The sequence below is a fragment of the Arvicanthis niloticus genome, chromosome 18 (genome assembly GCF_011762505.2).
Source record: "Arvicanthis niloticus isolate mArvNil1 chromosome 18, mArvNil1.pat.X, whole genome shotgun sequence".
NCBI classification, from domain to species: Eukaryota; Metazoa; Chordata; class Mammalia; order Rodentia; family Muridae; genus Arvicanthis; species Arvicanthis niloticus.
Window position 1 is genome coordinate 18,825,528 of NC_047675.1, and position 17,531 is coordinate 18,843,058.

At 41.3% G+C, this 17,531-nt stretch overlaps 1 protein-coding gene across 2 annotated transcripts in view; it reads left to right on the forward strand.

Moving 5' to 3' along the window:
* Fto (FTO alpha-ketoglutarate dependent dioxygenase) overlaps positions 1 to 17,531 on the forward strand; it is a 345,735-nt gene that overhangs the window by 131,274 nt on the left and 196,930 nt on the right. For both annotated transcript variants that reach the window (XM_034523083.2, XM_076915616.1), the window contains exon 5: positions 14,232 to 14,311. In XM_034523083.2, the coding sequence (XP_034378974.1) occupies positions 14,232 to 14,311 (80 nt within the window). The remainder of the gene's footprint in view (positions 1 to 14,231; positions 14,312 to 17,531) is intronic.

The window sequence follows — 17,531 nt, forward strand, 5'->3', positions numbered from 1 at the left end:
GTTAGGATACCTTAGCCTATGTATATTGAATACCATTGTGTATTATATTAATAGAATAAAAGGATAAATCATGTGATGATTTAACAGATGCAGAAAACCATTTGACAGACTCAGCATTGAGTGTCATATGTGGGAAGACTACACAGAAGTCAAGACAGGCTGCCCACTGTTAGCACTTCTGATCAGCGTGGTATTTGATATTGCAGTTCGTCAAAATAAAGAAGTAAGTGTAAGGCTTTCAAAACTGAAAGGTAGTAGTAAAGCAGCCTGTGACTGCAGATGATGCTGGATATGAGCAACTCTAAGAAGAGAATGCATAAATAAATAAATAAATAAAACCCATTAGAACTAATACATGCAGTAAAGAATGCAAGCTATAGATATAAAAATTAGTTGTAGTTACATACAAAATAGACAATCCCAGTTATACTGAAAAATTATAAAAGGATCAATTTAACCAAGAAAGTCAAAGTTCTGGACACTAAGTACTGTAAAACACTGTTGAAAGAAATTGAAAATACAAATAAGTGGATGGGTAGACCATGTTCATGGATTAGAAGAACCAATTCTATCAAATTCCACCAAATGAATTATAATTTTCTGAAATTCCTATCAAAAATTTCAGTAACTCTTCTTGCAAAACTGAAACAAAAATGTTAGTAACCTTTATATGAAACCACCAAAGAATAGCCAATGAGAGCTTATGCAAGAACAGCTAAGATGGAGCTCTCACAACTATCCCAGTTTACACTGCAACCTGTAGTGAACACAACAATGTAGCTGCATTTTTCTAATTACTGTGGCAGAATATGGCAAGGCAGATTAAGGAGTGGTATATTACAGCTCACAGTTTAAGGGTAGAGTCTGTCATGGCTTGGAGACATGGCTACAAGCATGTCTGAGGTTGTGGGTCACATTGTATCTGCAGTCAGGAAGCAGACGTGAATGCTGTTGGTACTCAGCTTGCTTTTCCCTTCTCTTTACTCCAGGACCCCAGTCAGAGGGATGGTGGTGTGTAATTCTGGGTAGGTCTTCCTCCTCAGTTAGACCTTTCAGGAAACACCCTCTAGACTTACCTCACGGTGTGTTTCTCCGGTGACTTTAAAGCTAATGAAGTTGACCAGTTTGACCATCATAGCATTAGTAACTCTTTGTTGTTGTTGTTTGAGACAAGGCCTCACCATGTAACCTTGGCTGACCTGGAACTCCATATATAGACCAGGCTGGTCTCAAATTGGTAGAGATCCACTTGCCTCTGCCTCCTGTATTCTGGTATTAAAAGTGGATACGAGCTATAATGTTTTATATTTAATTTTTGGCAGAATGTACTTCAGTACCTGGTCAAGCATTGGTACTATAAGCACTCAGCTCTTTTTACAGCTTGGGAAACAGGTCTGTCATTCTTTTTTCTCTGCTTTCTTTCTCTGGTTTCAGTGGTCGTGTTCTGTGTTATGCCGTGGCTTTTCCATGTCTGCCTTTCATTTCCGTATGAGTTTCAGAGGAATGTCTTCAGTTCCCTCATCTACTTCTGTTGATTTTTTTTCCTCCAGCAAGCCCTCTGCCATTCATGTCAGCTGTGGTTTTCAATGGGACAGTTCTAGTTAAAAACAAAACAAAAGCCAGCAGTCTCCCAGTCTCATGGGGTTCCATTTGTATCTGCTTGGGCCTTCTAGCAACCACAGCATCTTCTAGAATCCAGTGTCATCTAAGAAAGCTGTTGAGCATTTTCTAGCATGCCTTCTCTCAGTTTGAGCCTGTTTTCAGAGGCTCTGACAGTCGATGTAGTTCCGTTTCTTTGAACTGTAGTATTTTTACCTAAATGGGTGATTGCTTAGTCTGTTTATCCTTATACAAAGAGGGCTACTACCGACTCTCTGTGGGAGACTGAGCTTTCTGGCCAAATGTGTTCCTATACGGCCAAGATGGCAGCTTGGTAAATTGGAGCATGCTCCAGGACTTCTGTGTGTCTCCCTGTGCAGGGATGCTTGTGGTATGATCAGATTCGACTCACTGTAGCACGGCTTCTTCTAAGTCCTCGATTCAGCCTGGCCTGGCTTCCTTCTCAGAGCACAGCTAGCAATAGCAACATCCTGGCATCTGAGCACAGGTGGTTGTGCCCACATAGCATCCCTCAATGGCAACGGCCTGGCATCTGAGCACCTGTAGCTTCCCCAGGCTCTGTGGCAGAGGGCAAGCACTTTTCTTGGGATCTCATTGCATATTTATTTATTAGGCAGGCTGCTCTTTCAGAGACAGCCAAGCATCAACCTCCCCTGCCCTTCTTTAATTAACTCGCACCCAGCTCGTTTCTAGCACAGACACTGGCTTCTGTAGTGTAGGCACTGGCTTCTTGAGCCCCCCCCCCCCCCCCCCCCACTTCCTAACACATGGTGCTGTAAGGGCTTATGGTGTTTTTAGCTTCCAGTAAAGATTGTCTGAGAATGGAGCAGCCAGTGTCTTTGTCCAGCCTGACATCTCGCCTGGAGCTTCCCTTCCTCCTCTTATCAGCTATTCAGTTCAGAAAATGTTCCCACTCAAGGGTGTCCCAACATGGAGGGGAAACGTGAGGTCATAAATATTAAGATGGAGAGATGAGGATGGACAGGTGAGCGCCAGTGAAGACCATCAGTGCTCGGGTGCACAGGGAGATTGGATTTCACTCTTCAACCCACTGACTTCAGGAGTGCGGGAGCCAAGCTCCTGATTGTTACTTTAAGACATTTGGCTTGAGTCACCTCCATGGCTCACTGAATTATAAAACACAGAAAGTCAGGGTCTGGGCAGATTTAGGGTGACTACCCATCTTGGCTTCCACAGGGGGAAAGAGTTCTAGGGTGTGGGCTGTCCGTGCTAAAACCCAGATTTGTCACCCATTAAACATCTGTATGTGTGGATTTTATATATGAGGTGAGGTTTCATGCTCCTGTGGACACACAGTGCAGTCTTTACCCACGGCCACTGTGCTTTTTGTATTGTTGTTTTGTTGCATGATCTGTAAACCCTTATTCTAGCTGTAGTCAAAGGTAAAATTTTTTTTAGTTACAGTCTTAGAAGGCCCCAACAAGTCCATGTGTGTTTATTGTATCTTTCTACAAATTATTAAGAATAGACTTTGAAAGTGGGACTGTCTTAGTATACCCTAGGAGATGTTCAATTCATGAAGATTGAGCTACTTTGATAGATTCAGAGTTTTAGAAGAATTAGTTCTACAATGAAAATTCATAATTTGGGTGACCCACCCAAAAATATCACACAGAATTAGAGGCATTTGAAAGCATTTTCAAAGGGATTGTTTGATTGGAGAGTGATGTCTGTGGGTCCTGAAGTTAGTGATGCCTTTGTGTCCTGATGTTAATGGTGTCTGTGGGACCTGATATTAATGGTGTCTGTGGGTCTTGATTGTTAATGCTGTCTGTGGGACCTGATGTGAATGATATCTGTAGGTCCTGATGCTAATGATGTCTGTGGGTCCTGATGTGGATGATGTCTGTAGGTCCTGGTGTGAACGATGTCTGTGGGTCCTGATGTGGATGATGTCTGTGGGTCCTGATGTGGATGATGTCTGTGGGTCCTGATGTGGATGATGTCTGTGGGTCTTGATGTAGATGATGTCTGTGGGTCCTGATGTGGATGATGTCTGTGGGTCCTGATGTGGACGATGTCTGTGGGTCCTGGTGTGAACGATGTCTGTGGGTCCTGATGCTAATGATATCTGTGGGTCCTGGGGTTTACAGTTGCAGCAGTGAGAAGGCCTTTGATTAGACACAGCATCTGTGGATTTCTTAGAGACTTACATTTCTTTCCTGAAGTCTGGCCTCTTGACTCTCTGATTCCTGCTTTTCATTCCTCTGCTTGATTTTGATTCCTTAAGGCAAATGATGAGGAGAGATGCTCCCGAGAGCCTCCACCAGATGCTTCAGTGTGTACGTAGTCCTCAGAGATGGCACCTTTGAGGAGAGAAGCCTCTTTGTCAGGCTTGACTGCACACCTGCACAATTGGATGGGCTTTGGTCTTCTGTATTGCCGAGGTTATGTCTGTACTTAAGGTCTAGGCATACCACAGATAGTTCATTCAGCGTATTGGTGTTTTCTACTGTTTGTAGCGTATTCTAGTGTACTCACCTTCATTCAGTTTTTCCTTGAAGCCTGGAGAGGAGAGTTGATTTGAATCCCATTGTTTTTCCCACCTAACTTAGTGCATTGAGAGGTTCTGTAGGAACCTCTTTATCTTTCACTAAAACATTCTATAGTACAGACACTCTTACTGTGGTACAGGTCACTATCAACTTCTGTTGGACCTACTGTGAGTTTCCTAGTGTCAGCTCTTGCTTATTTTCAGTTTTCTTGTAGTTGTCATTACTAAAATGAAATACTCAAAGCAGACTAACCTTATAAAGTTGAGGCTTATTTTATCTCAAACATCTGGAAATCCAAGATTAGGGGATCATATTTGGTAATGTTCTTGCTGGTGGAGTCCTGAGATAGTACCAGGTACTACATGATAAGAGACAGAGAGCACATGTGGATGTGTATGCGTGTGCGTGTGCGTGTGTGTGTGTGTATGTGTGTGTGTGTGTGTGTGCGTGCATCCTTGTGTGTGCCTTCTTTTTCTCCCTCTTCCTATAATGTTACCAGAATTCAACCATGAAGCACCACCCTAATGACTAATTAGGTAAACTAATTCTGCTCACTTTCCTGAAGACTCTGGCATCCAACCAATACAAGATTCATTTTGTACTTTCTTAATACCTCACAGTGGACATTAAATTTCAATACTCGTAGCCAAGGGGGCACTCAGACCATATTCAAACCACAGTATCATCTCTTGTTCCTGTACAGCTGCCAGAGTCCAGTTTAAAAAAAATATTTGGCCACATGATTTTTCTAAGTCTCTTCCAAATTGTCTAAACTAAAACTGCAGTAGCTGACTACTCTCTGTGTGTGTATGTGTGTGCATGTGTGTGTGTGTACATGTACATGTATGTGTGTGCGTGTGTGTGCATGATGTTTGTATATAACTGTGTGCTGATGTGCATGTACATGTGGGTATGTGTGAAGGCCAGAGATTGATGCTGAGTGCCTTCCTTGGTCACTCTCCTTCTAGCAGGAGGAGACAGGATCTTTCACTCCAGCTGGAGCTCACCCATTTGACTTGGCTGGCTGACCAGTGAGCTCCAAGAATCTGCCCGTCTCCATCTTCATAGCACCAGATGTGCACTGCTTGGCCTGGCTTTTACATGGTGCTGGAGGTCCACATTCTGTTCCTCACACTCTGGTCCTCCCGTGGCAAGTTCTCTACCCATTGGGTCACTCCTCATAGTCACTTCCTTGTTGCTATGACTACATACTTGACAAGAAGCAGCTTAAAGGGGCAAGGGTTTGCTTTAGCTCACAATTTGAGAGCATAACCTCCACTAGAATCGCTGCCTTGCTTTGCTCTCTGTGTCTAGGATAGTGCTTGATGCTGATAGTTGCTCATCCTGTTTTTAAATTAAGTACCACATATAGAAGTTTTTCTTTGTTACTGAAGAGTAACTTTATGGAAGAATAACTTTATGTACTTAAATGCCTACATATTGGTAACATCAAGATGATGAACCTGGCAGCCTTACAGAATTTTCTAGAGCTGAAGAGATGGCTCATTGGATAAGAATAGTTGCTGTGTAGGTATAAGGATATGATGTTAAGTATGGCTGTGTGTGCCTATAACTTCAGCATTGGAGAATTGTGTTAGGATTCTCTAGAGGATTGGAAGTAATAGAATGAAAATATTCTATCAATCTACACACACACACACACACACACACACACAACCAGCTTCTAGGAGTCATTCATTCCATAAAGCTGGATGTCTCAGCTGTTCTTCAGTATAAGCCAGAATCCTGAAGAAGCAGGTTCTAATGCCAGTGAAGGAATGGACTTGTCAGTGAGAGCAAGTAGGCAGAGAATGAAAGCTTTCTTTTTTCATGTCCTTTATATGGGCCCACGGGAGTAGGTGTGTTCCAGATTAAAGTTGGATCTTCATACCTCAAAAGATTCAGATTTCACTTGGAATAGTTTAATTAAGAAAAAAAAAAAAAAAAAAGTCCCTCACAGGTGCACCCAGCCTCTTGGGTTTTAGTTATTTCAGATATACTCTGATTGACAACCAAGAAGAGCCATCATGGAATAGAGACAGCAGATCCTGAGAGCTTGCTGTCCAGCCAGTCTAGCCCAAAAAGTGGGCTTCTGGATCAGTGTGAGACCTAGTTCACTGATTGAGACCTAGCTTGAGGCAAAAAGTTGGAGAGTGATCAGGGCAGCCAGCAGCATCCTGCCCTTGCCTCTGCATTCATGTCCACTCAAATGAGTGCACCGTTCCCCACCTTTTCAGCACTTCTAGATGTGCATGCACACACGGGTTATTTTTCTCATCATTGTTACCAATTATGAGAGGGAAAGGCTTATTTTCACTGCAGGGTGCAGCCCACTTTGAAGGGTATTCTAATGTTCATGGTGGTAGAAGTTTTGGGTGAGCTTCCTCTCATCTTGATGATCAGGAAGCAGAGAAAAATGGATGCTGGTGTTGAGCCAGCTCACCTTCTCCTTTCTCTCGTTTCATTCCGTTCGGATTCCTATGTGCGGGATACTGCCCCTCACATCCAACGTCTTCGCCCTTCAGTTAGCCATTCCTCTCTGAACTCAAGGCGCAGCGAGAAGTGTGCTCATTCTCCTAGGTGATTCTTAATTCGGTTCAGTTGACAGCGAGGATCCATCTATGTCTGGTTGTCATTTCTTTAGTAATTTCATTGTTTTAGAACTGTTTTAAATTCTTAACAAAACTGCAGAAAGGTTTCTATCGACTCCTGCCCTATATATACACAGCCCCACTCGTTTGCAACACTCCACACTGCAGTGGTTCATTCACTACTATCAGTCAATGTGGATTGGCAGGTCACCTTAGCTTTTGATCAGATGCATTGCATCAGTGGTTTTCAGATGTAGAAGGTGTCTTGCATCCCACTTGGCCACAATGAATAAGTCTTTTAGGATGCTGTTGAATTCAATTTGCTGAGCGTCTTTGGAGAAGTTTTACCCCTGTGCTACTGAGAAATTGCACGTTGGTTTTCTTGTACTGTTTTCTGAGTTTGGCATCAGGGAAAGGCTGACCTCATGGAATGAGTATGCTTTTACCTCCTTACAGAGGCTGCCCTAAACTTTCTCCCACCAATGTCTGATGGGATACAGTATGAATACTGTTTAGATAAGTTGCTTTTGGTTTTGGAAGGTCATTAATTTTCTATTCAGTTAGTAGAGATGGGATTAAAGAAAGTGGTCCAGTTAACCTTTATTATCAAATTTAGGGAATAGAAATAGTTGTGGCATTCATTTATTATTTTTCAATGTCTGGTATCTGTAGTGATGTCAGCTTATTAGTTTCTGATATTAGTAATTTGCATCTTCTTACTGATAGAGTCTGACTGATAATGTTTTGGCTAAACCAGTTTTTGCCTTCATAAATTCAATTGGCTTTATTTTTAAGCATAATTTAATTTTTCTTTGTATATATCTATTGTCAGTTATATTTTTACATTAGAACATTTTCATATAAGAATATATTATATAAGAATATATTATAAGAATATGAGAACTGAGATTATATTGCACCTTGAACACATTCCCGTTTTCTATTTTTATTTCACCAATTTCTCTTAATTTTGCTTGTTTTCTTGTGTTCATGCTGGATCAACTTACTCTCCTTTTTCCAATTTTTGGAAATGAAAGCTTAGCTTATTGATTTCAGGGTTTTCTTCTTTTTAAATATTCGATTTGCTGCTAGGAACTTTTCTGCAAGAAGCTTACAGGGCATTCAGCATGCTTAGGTGACTGCTTTGGCGTAGATAGGAAGTGCTGCCCCCAAAGCCTGGTCCCACAGAGTGCTGCCAGTCATCAACTTACGGAGATGAAAGCACTCATGGTTTAATCCATCCGTGAGTTCATGTCTGAGTACACAGCTGAGAGGTATGACCTGTTTGGAGAGCATAGGTCACAAGGCAGGGACAGAGGGTGGGGCTACCGTTGGAGGGGTTATCTTCCCCTGGCCCCTTTCTGATTCTTGGCCACGAGGAAGTGAGCAGCTTCCTCCGCTACGCTTCTTTGCTAACATAGTGCCTAAAAATGATGGTGCCAGACAGCTGTGGTCTCATCACTTACCTTCCTCCTCTTAGTTGACCCTCTGGGATATTTTGTCACAATGACAGAAAAAGTCTGTATAGTCTTATTTTTATTTAATTCATAATCTTTTGTAAGTTTTCATGAGATTTATTCTCTGTGACTTGTGTGGAAGTATACTTTTCATTCTCAAAGTATTTGAGAATTTTTCTCACTGTCTTTCTATTAATGATTTTATTGTTGCTACTATTGATTTCATTGTGGTCTGAGGGCAGATGTGACATGGTTCTAGTTGTTTTAAATGGACTAATGTGCATAAGATGGCCCAGACTCTGGTCTCCCTTGGAGTTGTTTCATGTGAGCTTAGTAGGAATGCATATTCTGTTGAGTGAACCAGTCTCTATGTCAGGTATACTCAGTTGACTATGCTGTTGAGGTCAGTAATTCCCCTGATGATTGACTGTCCGCTGTGTCTTTCCTTTTTTGACAGAGGAAAGTGTCCATCTATAATCCTCATAGTTCTATCAGATTTTTCTTACATAGTTTGAAGTTCTACAGTCAGGTGGATATGCATTAAGTATTTTTTAGATTTTCTCAGGGAACCAAAGGATGTGTGATCATAAAATCCTCCTGTTTTCGTCCTGAAGTCTGCTCTGTGATGGGTAGAGCCACATTGACTGTGGGTTTTTTTTTTGATATTACGCATTACGTAGCATGTTTATTAGGAAGTATTTCCTTACATTCTATTTCTGCTTGCTCTTCTAGCCCCTGTAACCACAGCAGTAACCAACTGTACATTTTCTGAAACCATATGCAAAGTAAAGAGATGTATCAAGATGGTTAATAAGGGTCTGTCCCTCTGCAAATCCAGAGCCCAGGCTACCCTGCACCCTGCTTTCAACTGGCTTTCTCTTGGCTACTGTGGCGCAGCCTGCTTTCACTCCTCACCTCAGTGTGTTTTTTACTTAGATTGTGGTTCCAACTGACAACATTTAGTTGGACTTTACTTTTTCAAACTGTAATGTTTTCAACTTTTTCAATGAAATTCAGAAACAGTCTTCAAGCTTCATATCTGAGAAGCCAACCTAAAACCTTAGGGATAACGGTATACATACTCGCAGAGGCATCTTGTAGTCGGCCTGGAACAACATAGGGATCAAAAACTCAAAGGCCATTTCTTACCCTTTCTCCTTCTCAAGAGCTTGATGTTTATGAATTTGGAACTACTGAGTTTGTGGTTTCCCCAGTGAGGCAGCTAAAGTAAAGGAAGTTCACATTAATTGTCCAAATCCTAGAGTCAAGAAGGAGTGGAACCTGGAGCCAGTAAGCCTGGTGGTTTTCTTGTACAGCTTTTATAGCTGGAGAAGAACTACCCCTGTGTCATTTCCAGTGTGCTCTCGGCAGGCGACCTTCCCTCACTGAGCCTCCGGAATCTCCCCTGCAGCAACAAATAGCATCGTCCCAGGGTCATCCTCTGAAAGCTCCAGTAGCTACATAGTAACTGCCATGTTTGCGACTTCCTGTTTGCTCTTGTTCTTTTCCCTTTTCCTTCTGCCGTTTGTGGATTTGAATAGTTTGATTCTTTGTTCTTTCTTACATATTACTGGTGCTTCTTCTCTTTTTTTAACCCTGGACTTTATAAGCTATATTTGCAGTGACTCCAGATCTGTTCTTCAAAGCACTCTATAACTTAGCAATTGTTCAGGTACACTAAAATAACAGAGTATTTCTGGTTCCTGTCCTTGCTATTTACATCCTGTCTGTCATTTATTGCAGTCCACATAGACATGTATAACAGACTGTTTTCTCCAAGAACAAGTATAACATCCTGTAGCTTACGGTGTTGGCCACGTTGTCTTTGCTTCTGGAGACTGAGTTCCAGACCCGCACTGTTTTTCTTCTGACAGCCTCGACAATGTGGACATGTGAGCCTAAACAGTAATTTTGGTTTTCATTTGTCTTGATTTCCCCTTGCATTTCAAGGGTGCTGTCGTGTGGCCGAGTGCTGGGCTGTTGCCCTTCCATTGCCAGTGCAAATTATTGAACTTCCCACATTCCTTTCTCGAACAGTTTCTACAGAGAGGTTGGATTTTGGATTTTGTGTTTGTTTCTGAATAGATGAGTTGTTTTCTCTTCTGGCTTCATTCAAAAAGTTTTGTCTTTGAACTCCTGAAATTGAATGTGATATGCCAGGGTGGAGGTTAGCCCAGTGGTGGAGTACATGCTTAGCACGCATGCGCTGGGCTCAGTCTCAGCATCCTCAAGACTAAACAAATAAAAACAGCGACTAGGCACGGTGAGTATGGGACAGCGTTTTGTTGTCAGCACTTACCTTTGTTTGGTTTCTGAGCTTCCGAGGATTGGTGAGTGATAGAGACTTACGGATCATTATTTACCGTTGCCTCTAATTTCCCTCTGTTCCTTTGAGCATTTTCCTTGCAGCGTTCCCATTATACATATATTACACCGTTTATAGACTTGTCTTAGTTCTTCCATAGGCTACTTTTTCTAGCTGTTTTTTCTCTTTGGGATTTTCAGTTCGGGAAGTTTCTATTAACATATCTTGAGCTGTGAGCTCTTCCCTCTGTCATGTCCTGTTTGCTAATGAGCCCATTAGAGGCACTCAGCGTTCCTGGTGGAGTTTTGATCTTGAGCATCTCGCTTTGATGATTAGAATCCCCACCCTTTGCTCAAGTTCTCCATCTGCTCTTGTGTGTTGTCTACTTTCCCCTTTAGATCTCTAGTATATTAATCACAGTTCTTAAAAAATTAATGGTCTGGTAATTCTAACATTCTTGTCGTAGCTGACTAGTTCTGATGTTTGCTCATTCTTTCATGCTCTGCTTTTTGACTCTTCAAATGCCTTTTCATATTTTCCATGATGTGTATGAGGATATCCCAGGTGAGTGGAACTGCATTAAATCAGCTTTTAGTAAGGTGGCAAGATGATGAACTGGTCCAGCGTATAATTCTGTCTTGATTTTTGGTGATTTTGTTTTCAAATTGTGAATTTCTCAAGTTATTCTCAGAACTTTTCCTTCTTCTTAGTTGGGACCAAATTCATTGTAGAATCTGGATTGGTACATTTCCTTTTTCAACAAGAGGGTTCTGAAGTTGTTCTGACACATAGAGGATCTGAGGTACCAGGGGTGGGTACCTTCATCTCATGTGAAGTTGCTAAGCTGCGTTCTGTTCCTGCAGCTCCATCTTCGTTAGAACCTCAGAGAAGTAGTCCTGCCACCTTTTCATCGTCACAAATGCTTCACCTTTTTATTCTGAGAGTTTACAATTTAGCTCCAGCCATTTAGGTGTGTGACCAGTTTTGATTGGCCACCTAGTTGATTCTGCTCTTAAGAAATTACTCGTTGGGAAATGTGAATCAAAGGCTCTATATCACTTCATACCCAATTGTTTTTACCGTAGTAAGAAAGGAAGACAGAAGTTAGCAAGTGTTGACAAGCTTGTGGAGAAACTAGAGAGCTTACGAGCTGATGATAGAAACATTAACTGGTGTGACCCTATGGAAGACTGTATGGCATTTTCTCAAGTGTTAAAAATAGAATCACTGTAGAAGCCAGAAATCCCACATCTGAATATATACCAAACGCATTGAAATCAGGTGCCCAAAGAAATATCTGTACACCAATGGCTGTGCCACTGTCGTTCACAATAGCAAATGATAGAAGTGAGCCAAGTGCTTGTCAGCTAATGGGTGGTTAAACAGAATGTGTGTTCGTTTGTGTGTGTGTGTGTGTGTGTGTGTGTGTGCGCGTGCGCGTGTGTGTGCGTGCATACTATATTTTATATATTATTATATGATGTATCACACGTTTCTGAAAATTGTATATTATATAATATATAATTTTGAGAATAGCTTGAGAATTCACAATTCAGAAACAAAATATATTATATATAATATATATATTTAAATATATTATATATAATATATATATTTTAATATATTATATACTATTATTTATTGTATGTTACATTATATATGTGTGTATATATACGTGTGTCTCTGTGTGTGTGTGTGTGTGTGTGTGTGCGTGTGTGTGCGTGTGCATGAGTATTATTTAGCCTTAAGAAGGAAAGAAACTCTGACAAGTTGCAAGACAAGTGATCTGTGAGGACATAGTCTGCCATAAGCCATTGGAAGCAGATTATATTTTCAGGTCTTCGTATTGTTGATTTACTTATGATTTCCTCTTATCTGCCAATGCATGTGATCTAATTCCCCTCCCTGTTTGATTGATTCAGATTTTGCTCATTCTTTCAAGCTATACCTTTAATTTTTTCAGAATTTTTTTGTGATGAATCTTATGATGTTTGTGGTAAATGGAGCTGTTAAACAGTTGTTTAGTGAAGTGGCAAGGTATATAGAGCATCTGTGTCTTATAACCAGTCTTGATCTTTTAGAGACTTTGTGCTTTCATACTATGAGTTTCACAGAGAATTCTCAGTGTTTTTCTTCATTGTTAGTTGGGACAATGTCTTAGTTTAGGTTTCATTGCTGTGAAGAGGCACTATGACCAAGGTAACTTTTATAAAGGACAACATTTAATTGGGCCTGGCTTATAGTTTCAGTGGCTCAGTCCATTATCATCACAGTAGGAAGCGCGGCAGCATCCAGGCAAACATGGTGCTCTAGAAGGAGCTGAGCGTCCTATGTCTTGATCTGAAGACAGCCAGAAGAAGACTACTCTCTGTCACACTGGGCAGAGCTTGAGCATGTAATTACCTCAAAGCCCCACCTCCACAGTGACACACCTCTTCCAACAAGGCCACACCTACTCCAAGAAGACCACACCCCCAATAGTGCTATTCTCTGGGCCAAGCATATTCAAACCACCACAGGTAGTGTATAGTATAGGAACTCAATTTATATATTTCCTTTCTTAACTAGAAAGGAGCTAGAGTCAGAGTTTTCTGTTTCACTTTCATTTGGGCCCATGTGGCCACTGAGGTCCGGGCTTTTGATGGTCAGCTCTCTTTGGTTTATATATCCATATTCCCCAGGTGTCTCCTGAGTGCTCTGAGCACCAGTGAAGAGCCGTGTGCACGCACTCTGATCTTCCTCTTTTCAGTGTGTTCCTTCCCCAGCATCAGAAGTCTGATCACAATGAACATTGTTCTATTTTACTTTGCTTCCAGTTTTTGTGAGCTTGACCCTGAGCCTTTTGTTTTCATAAGCCTTTCTTTTGTCATTTTGTTTCCTTTCTATGTTTAGAGGTGCTCTGAGTGTTTTCTGACCTCTACGGGACCTAGTAGAGGTAGCAGTGTGGTTGAAGTCATTGTCTTTGCATCTGGTAGAGAGAGGCCTCTATTGCCTAAAGTAGAGATCACATGTGTTTGAGGCACCCAGCGTTCAGTTCTTGTCCATGTAATCAATGAGGTGATGCTGTAAGTGAGTGTGATAGACACTGTACGGCTGTAACAGTCATTTAAAAATACACAGAAGCCTGGCTTCTGATTTGTCTTCAGCTAATGGATTACCACCATCTTTTCCTTTCTGAAGTCATGATTCATAGGCTTGAATGCTGGTCCAAGAGCCCAACATGCTTGCTTGGTTAATTGTCAGGGAAAATTAAACCTTCAATTAGATAGAAAAAAAGGTGAACTTGTAATAAAAGTCATTTATTTCTAAATAATTGGAAAGGATTCTGGTTTCTGCTAAAGATAAAGTTGTAACTGTGGAAGAGGACAGCTCAGTCCACAGACAGAAGGCGGTAGTCGATGCTCATCATACAACCATGTGTCAGGAGCGGGCCGTGTGCCATGCTTCCCGAGGCTAGCCTGGAATGTTAGAGATAACATCCTGGTGTGGGTGACTTATTTAAGATACATATATCTGTATGTATATATAAGATTTGTGGTTTGAATGAATCATATATATATATGCAATATTTTTACAAATAATAATTACAGTTTCCATGATGCATGGTAAGTGTTAACTCCTTGGTGATTGTTGGTCCTTGGATGAGACAACACAGTTACTGTTCACTTTGTGTTCCAGTTAAGCAGTGGGTAGCGTGTACTGACTAGTAAACATTAATATTGTTTTACATTGTTTTCTGCAGATGATCTGAATGCCACCCACCAGCACTGTGTGTTGGCTGGCTCACAGCCTCGGTTTAGTTCCACCCACCGCGTGGCAGAGGTAAGCAGAAATAAAACTCTGATGATTGATGCTTCTCTGAATGTGGCAGAGGTGGTTGAATGATCAGTTTATTGTAGGGCTTTGAAGAGGACTTGATTGGAAAATAATTTCCATCTAATTGAACTTTACGTTTTATGTACTTACATTTTTGGCTCTGGGTTGTAGTTGCTGTGGGCTTAAAGTTTACTCACAGTATAGGATAAACTTATTTTGCCTTTTGGAGCTTTTTTTTTTTTAACACATTACATTTCTTTATTATTTTGTGTGTTGGTGTGTATACTCCCATTATGTCTGTGTGTGGAGATCAGAGGGCATCTTGGAGGTGTCATTACCTTCCTTCCACCATGTAGGTCCCACAGATAAAACCCAGGTCCTCAGGTTTGGCAGCCACTTTACCTGCCAAGGGTTTTATTTCATGAAAAAAGGTAAATGCCATTGGCATATGCTGCTAATTTAAGACTTCCCTGGGTAACCATGTCTGCCATGGTCAAGAGAAAAAAAAATGGGGTGAATTTGTTTGCTTAAGTGTATGTTATGAGTTCAAACCCCCATCCCCCACCCCCACCCCCAGCCCAATTTTGCAGGGCAATGCCTGCTCATCTGAAGTCAGAATGGACATTCTAAGATGAGGACTGGGTTGAGCAGTCACTCTAGGGTCTGGAGAGCAGGGGAGTAATGGCAAGGATCATAGACTGGCTTCCTATCCACATCTTAATTAGCGAGTGAATTAGCTAATTACAGGTTGCTGGAGATAAGGCTTTTCACTTTGGACACCCAGGGAGTAACAACCCCAGGCCCCCAGCTTGTTGGCTGTGATTTGCCTTATAGCTTGAATCTTCAGAGGAAGCCAGAGAACAAGTATGGTGTTATAGGACAGAAAAAAAAAAAATCCACCCTATAGAGTGGCATCTGTGCAGGGTCCTGCCAGTGCCCAGGCTGAGCAAGGTTGCTGAGTGGGGCGGCACCATGGCTTTTCCCGTGGATTGTGTGTCATGAGTTCAGAGTGCCAGCAAGTCCTCAGTCGTTCTGTCCTCCTTTTCTGCAATCTTTTCTTTGCTGTGCACTCATTCTTTTGTCTGCTTCAGTGCTTGTCCTTGTGCCCTGTGCTGCAAGCATAGGAGCAAAGAGCTGCCCACGGGGCCCATGGCGTCCTTCGGCCCGAGCCTTTCATTCCACTCTGTTTCTTTGGGGGGAGAAAATATTAAACATATAAACATACAAATCCTTATCCTAGGTGGTTGGAGTTGTCACTTTGAGAAGTAAATGCCATTGGCAAGTGTCATTAGTTCTCAGTCTAGGGAGGGAGGGTAAAGAATGGGCAGAGGGTCAATATTCATAGGCCATCTGACTTGGTGCAGAATGACTCCATTTCCTTTTGGAGCCCTCCGTCTAGATATAACCCTCCCAAGAGTCCTGTTCTTGTCAGTCACTTGAGTATGTGCTATTCAAGTATGTCTCTCTTAATCTTTGGTAATCTATCCTGTAGGAGTAGACAGACAGACTTATTAGCTGAGGAAGGAGCTCACACATTCCAGTCTAGCCTGGCCTACAGAAGATACTTAGGATGAGGAGCAAGAGTAGTGCAGAATACAAGGTAGCAAAGAGCAGGAGGCATCATGGTGACCTGAAGTTGTACTTGGAACAAATCCTTCTCCACAGCTTTGACTCCATTTTCCATGCTGACCAATTTCATCCTACCCATTAATTTTTAAAAAAAATATATCCTTAAGCTTGGCTTTCTCAGATTAATCATACCTATCTTTGTATCTTTTGTATTTTGTATCTTTTGTATTTGTTTAGATCATATTTTGAACATTAATTCACTTTAAATAGAGGAAGGGACTATGTGTAGTGGTTCTCTTGGAAGAAAACATTTCTCAAGTCAGGCTGGTAATTAATGTAGTTGAATTGGTAGAACACTTCCCTAATGCGCATGAGACCTTTTGTTTGACCACCAGCAAACCATAATCAGAACATGTGATGCGTCCCTGTAAGCCCAACACTTGGGAACTGGAAGCAGGAAGGCCAGAACAAGGCCATTCTGTGCTACAGAGCAAGTTTGGGACCTGCCTGGAATTGTGAAACCATCTCAAAAGGAGAAAAATTGCTGCCAATCTATGATTCTTATATTTTCTATAGTTTAGTTCAAAGTACATGTTATTTTAATAATTGTTCACCTATGATGCTATTTGTTTAAAGATCTTCTTTCTATGCTATATTTGTCAGTCAGAAAAATGACTAGAACAGTGAGCTGCTCTTATAAATAAAGTTTTATTGAAACATAGTTGCACTCAATTTGTTTACATGCTACTTTACTACTGCTTTGGAACTTCTGTGATAGTGCTTGTGACATATAAGTCTCAAATGTTTAGTGTCTAGTTATTTAATACTACTGCTAGTCTTATTATAGTTAGTCTTATATTATAGTTATTATAGCTAGTCTTATTATACATGATCTTGACTAAATAGGATTTGAGGTGAGTAAGCATCCCAAAATTAAAAATATTTTTTTAAATCACTATTTTAGTGTAATTTTATTTCCACAAAACTGTGACGTCTGAAGTCAAAACTAGTAACATTCAGTAATGGTGACAGTCCATCTGGTGAAGCTGTATGTCGGTGTACATCTAGTTGGGTTAGTCTTTGGAGATCTGCATAGGATGTGCACAGTGCCACAGAACAGTCTCCTTTCAGTAAATTTAGAAATCAAACCTTGGAACTAGTTCAGTAAAAGAGAGTTGATAAAGAGGCACCAGTGAAAAGCTAGGCAGACTCTTGATTGCTCCCCACCTCCCCAGTCTGTGATGAGTTCATAAAATCGACTCAGTTACCAACAAAGGGAATGGCAACTTTGAATCCTTATATGGGGGTGGGGTTGGGGGGGAAGCAGCTCATGCTCTGTTGATGTAGAGGCAGAGACTCAGACTCGAAACTAGACACAGGTTCAGGTGACAGAATGTTTGTGTTTTATTTAAAATGTTTCATTTCATCTTATGTAACTGTTTCCAATGATCAAAGAAGGGAAAAGCTCTTCCCTTCCTAACATGGAAGTGTGTTCTTGTTTCTCTCAGTAGAAGAGAGAAAAGAAACTCCTACTTCCCAACCCTCAGATTTTCCAGAGCCGCCTCACCTTATGTGACTTTCCTATGCTCCATCCCCACAATGACTTGCTATTCTGCTGCTCACCATAGGTAGGAAGCAGATGGTCCTATGGAAATGG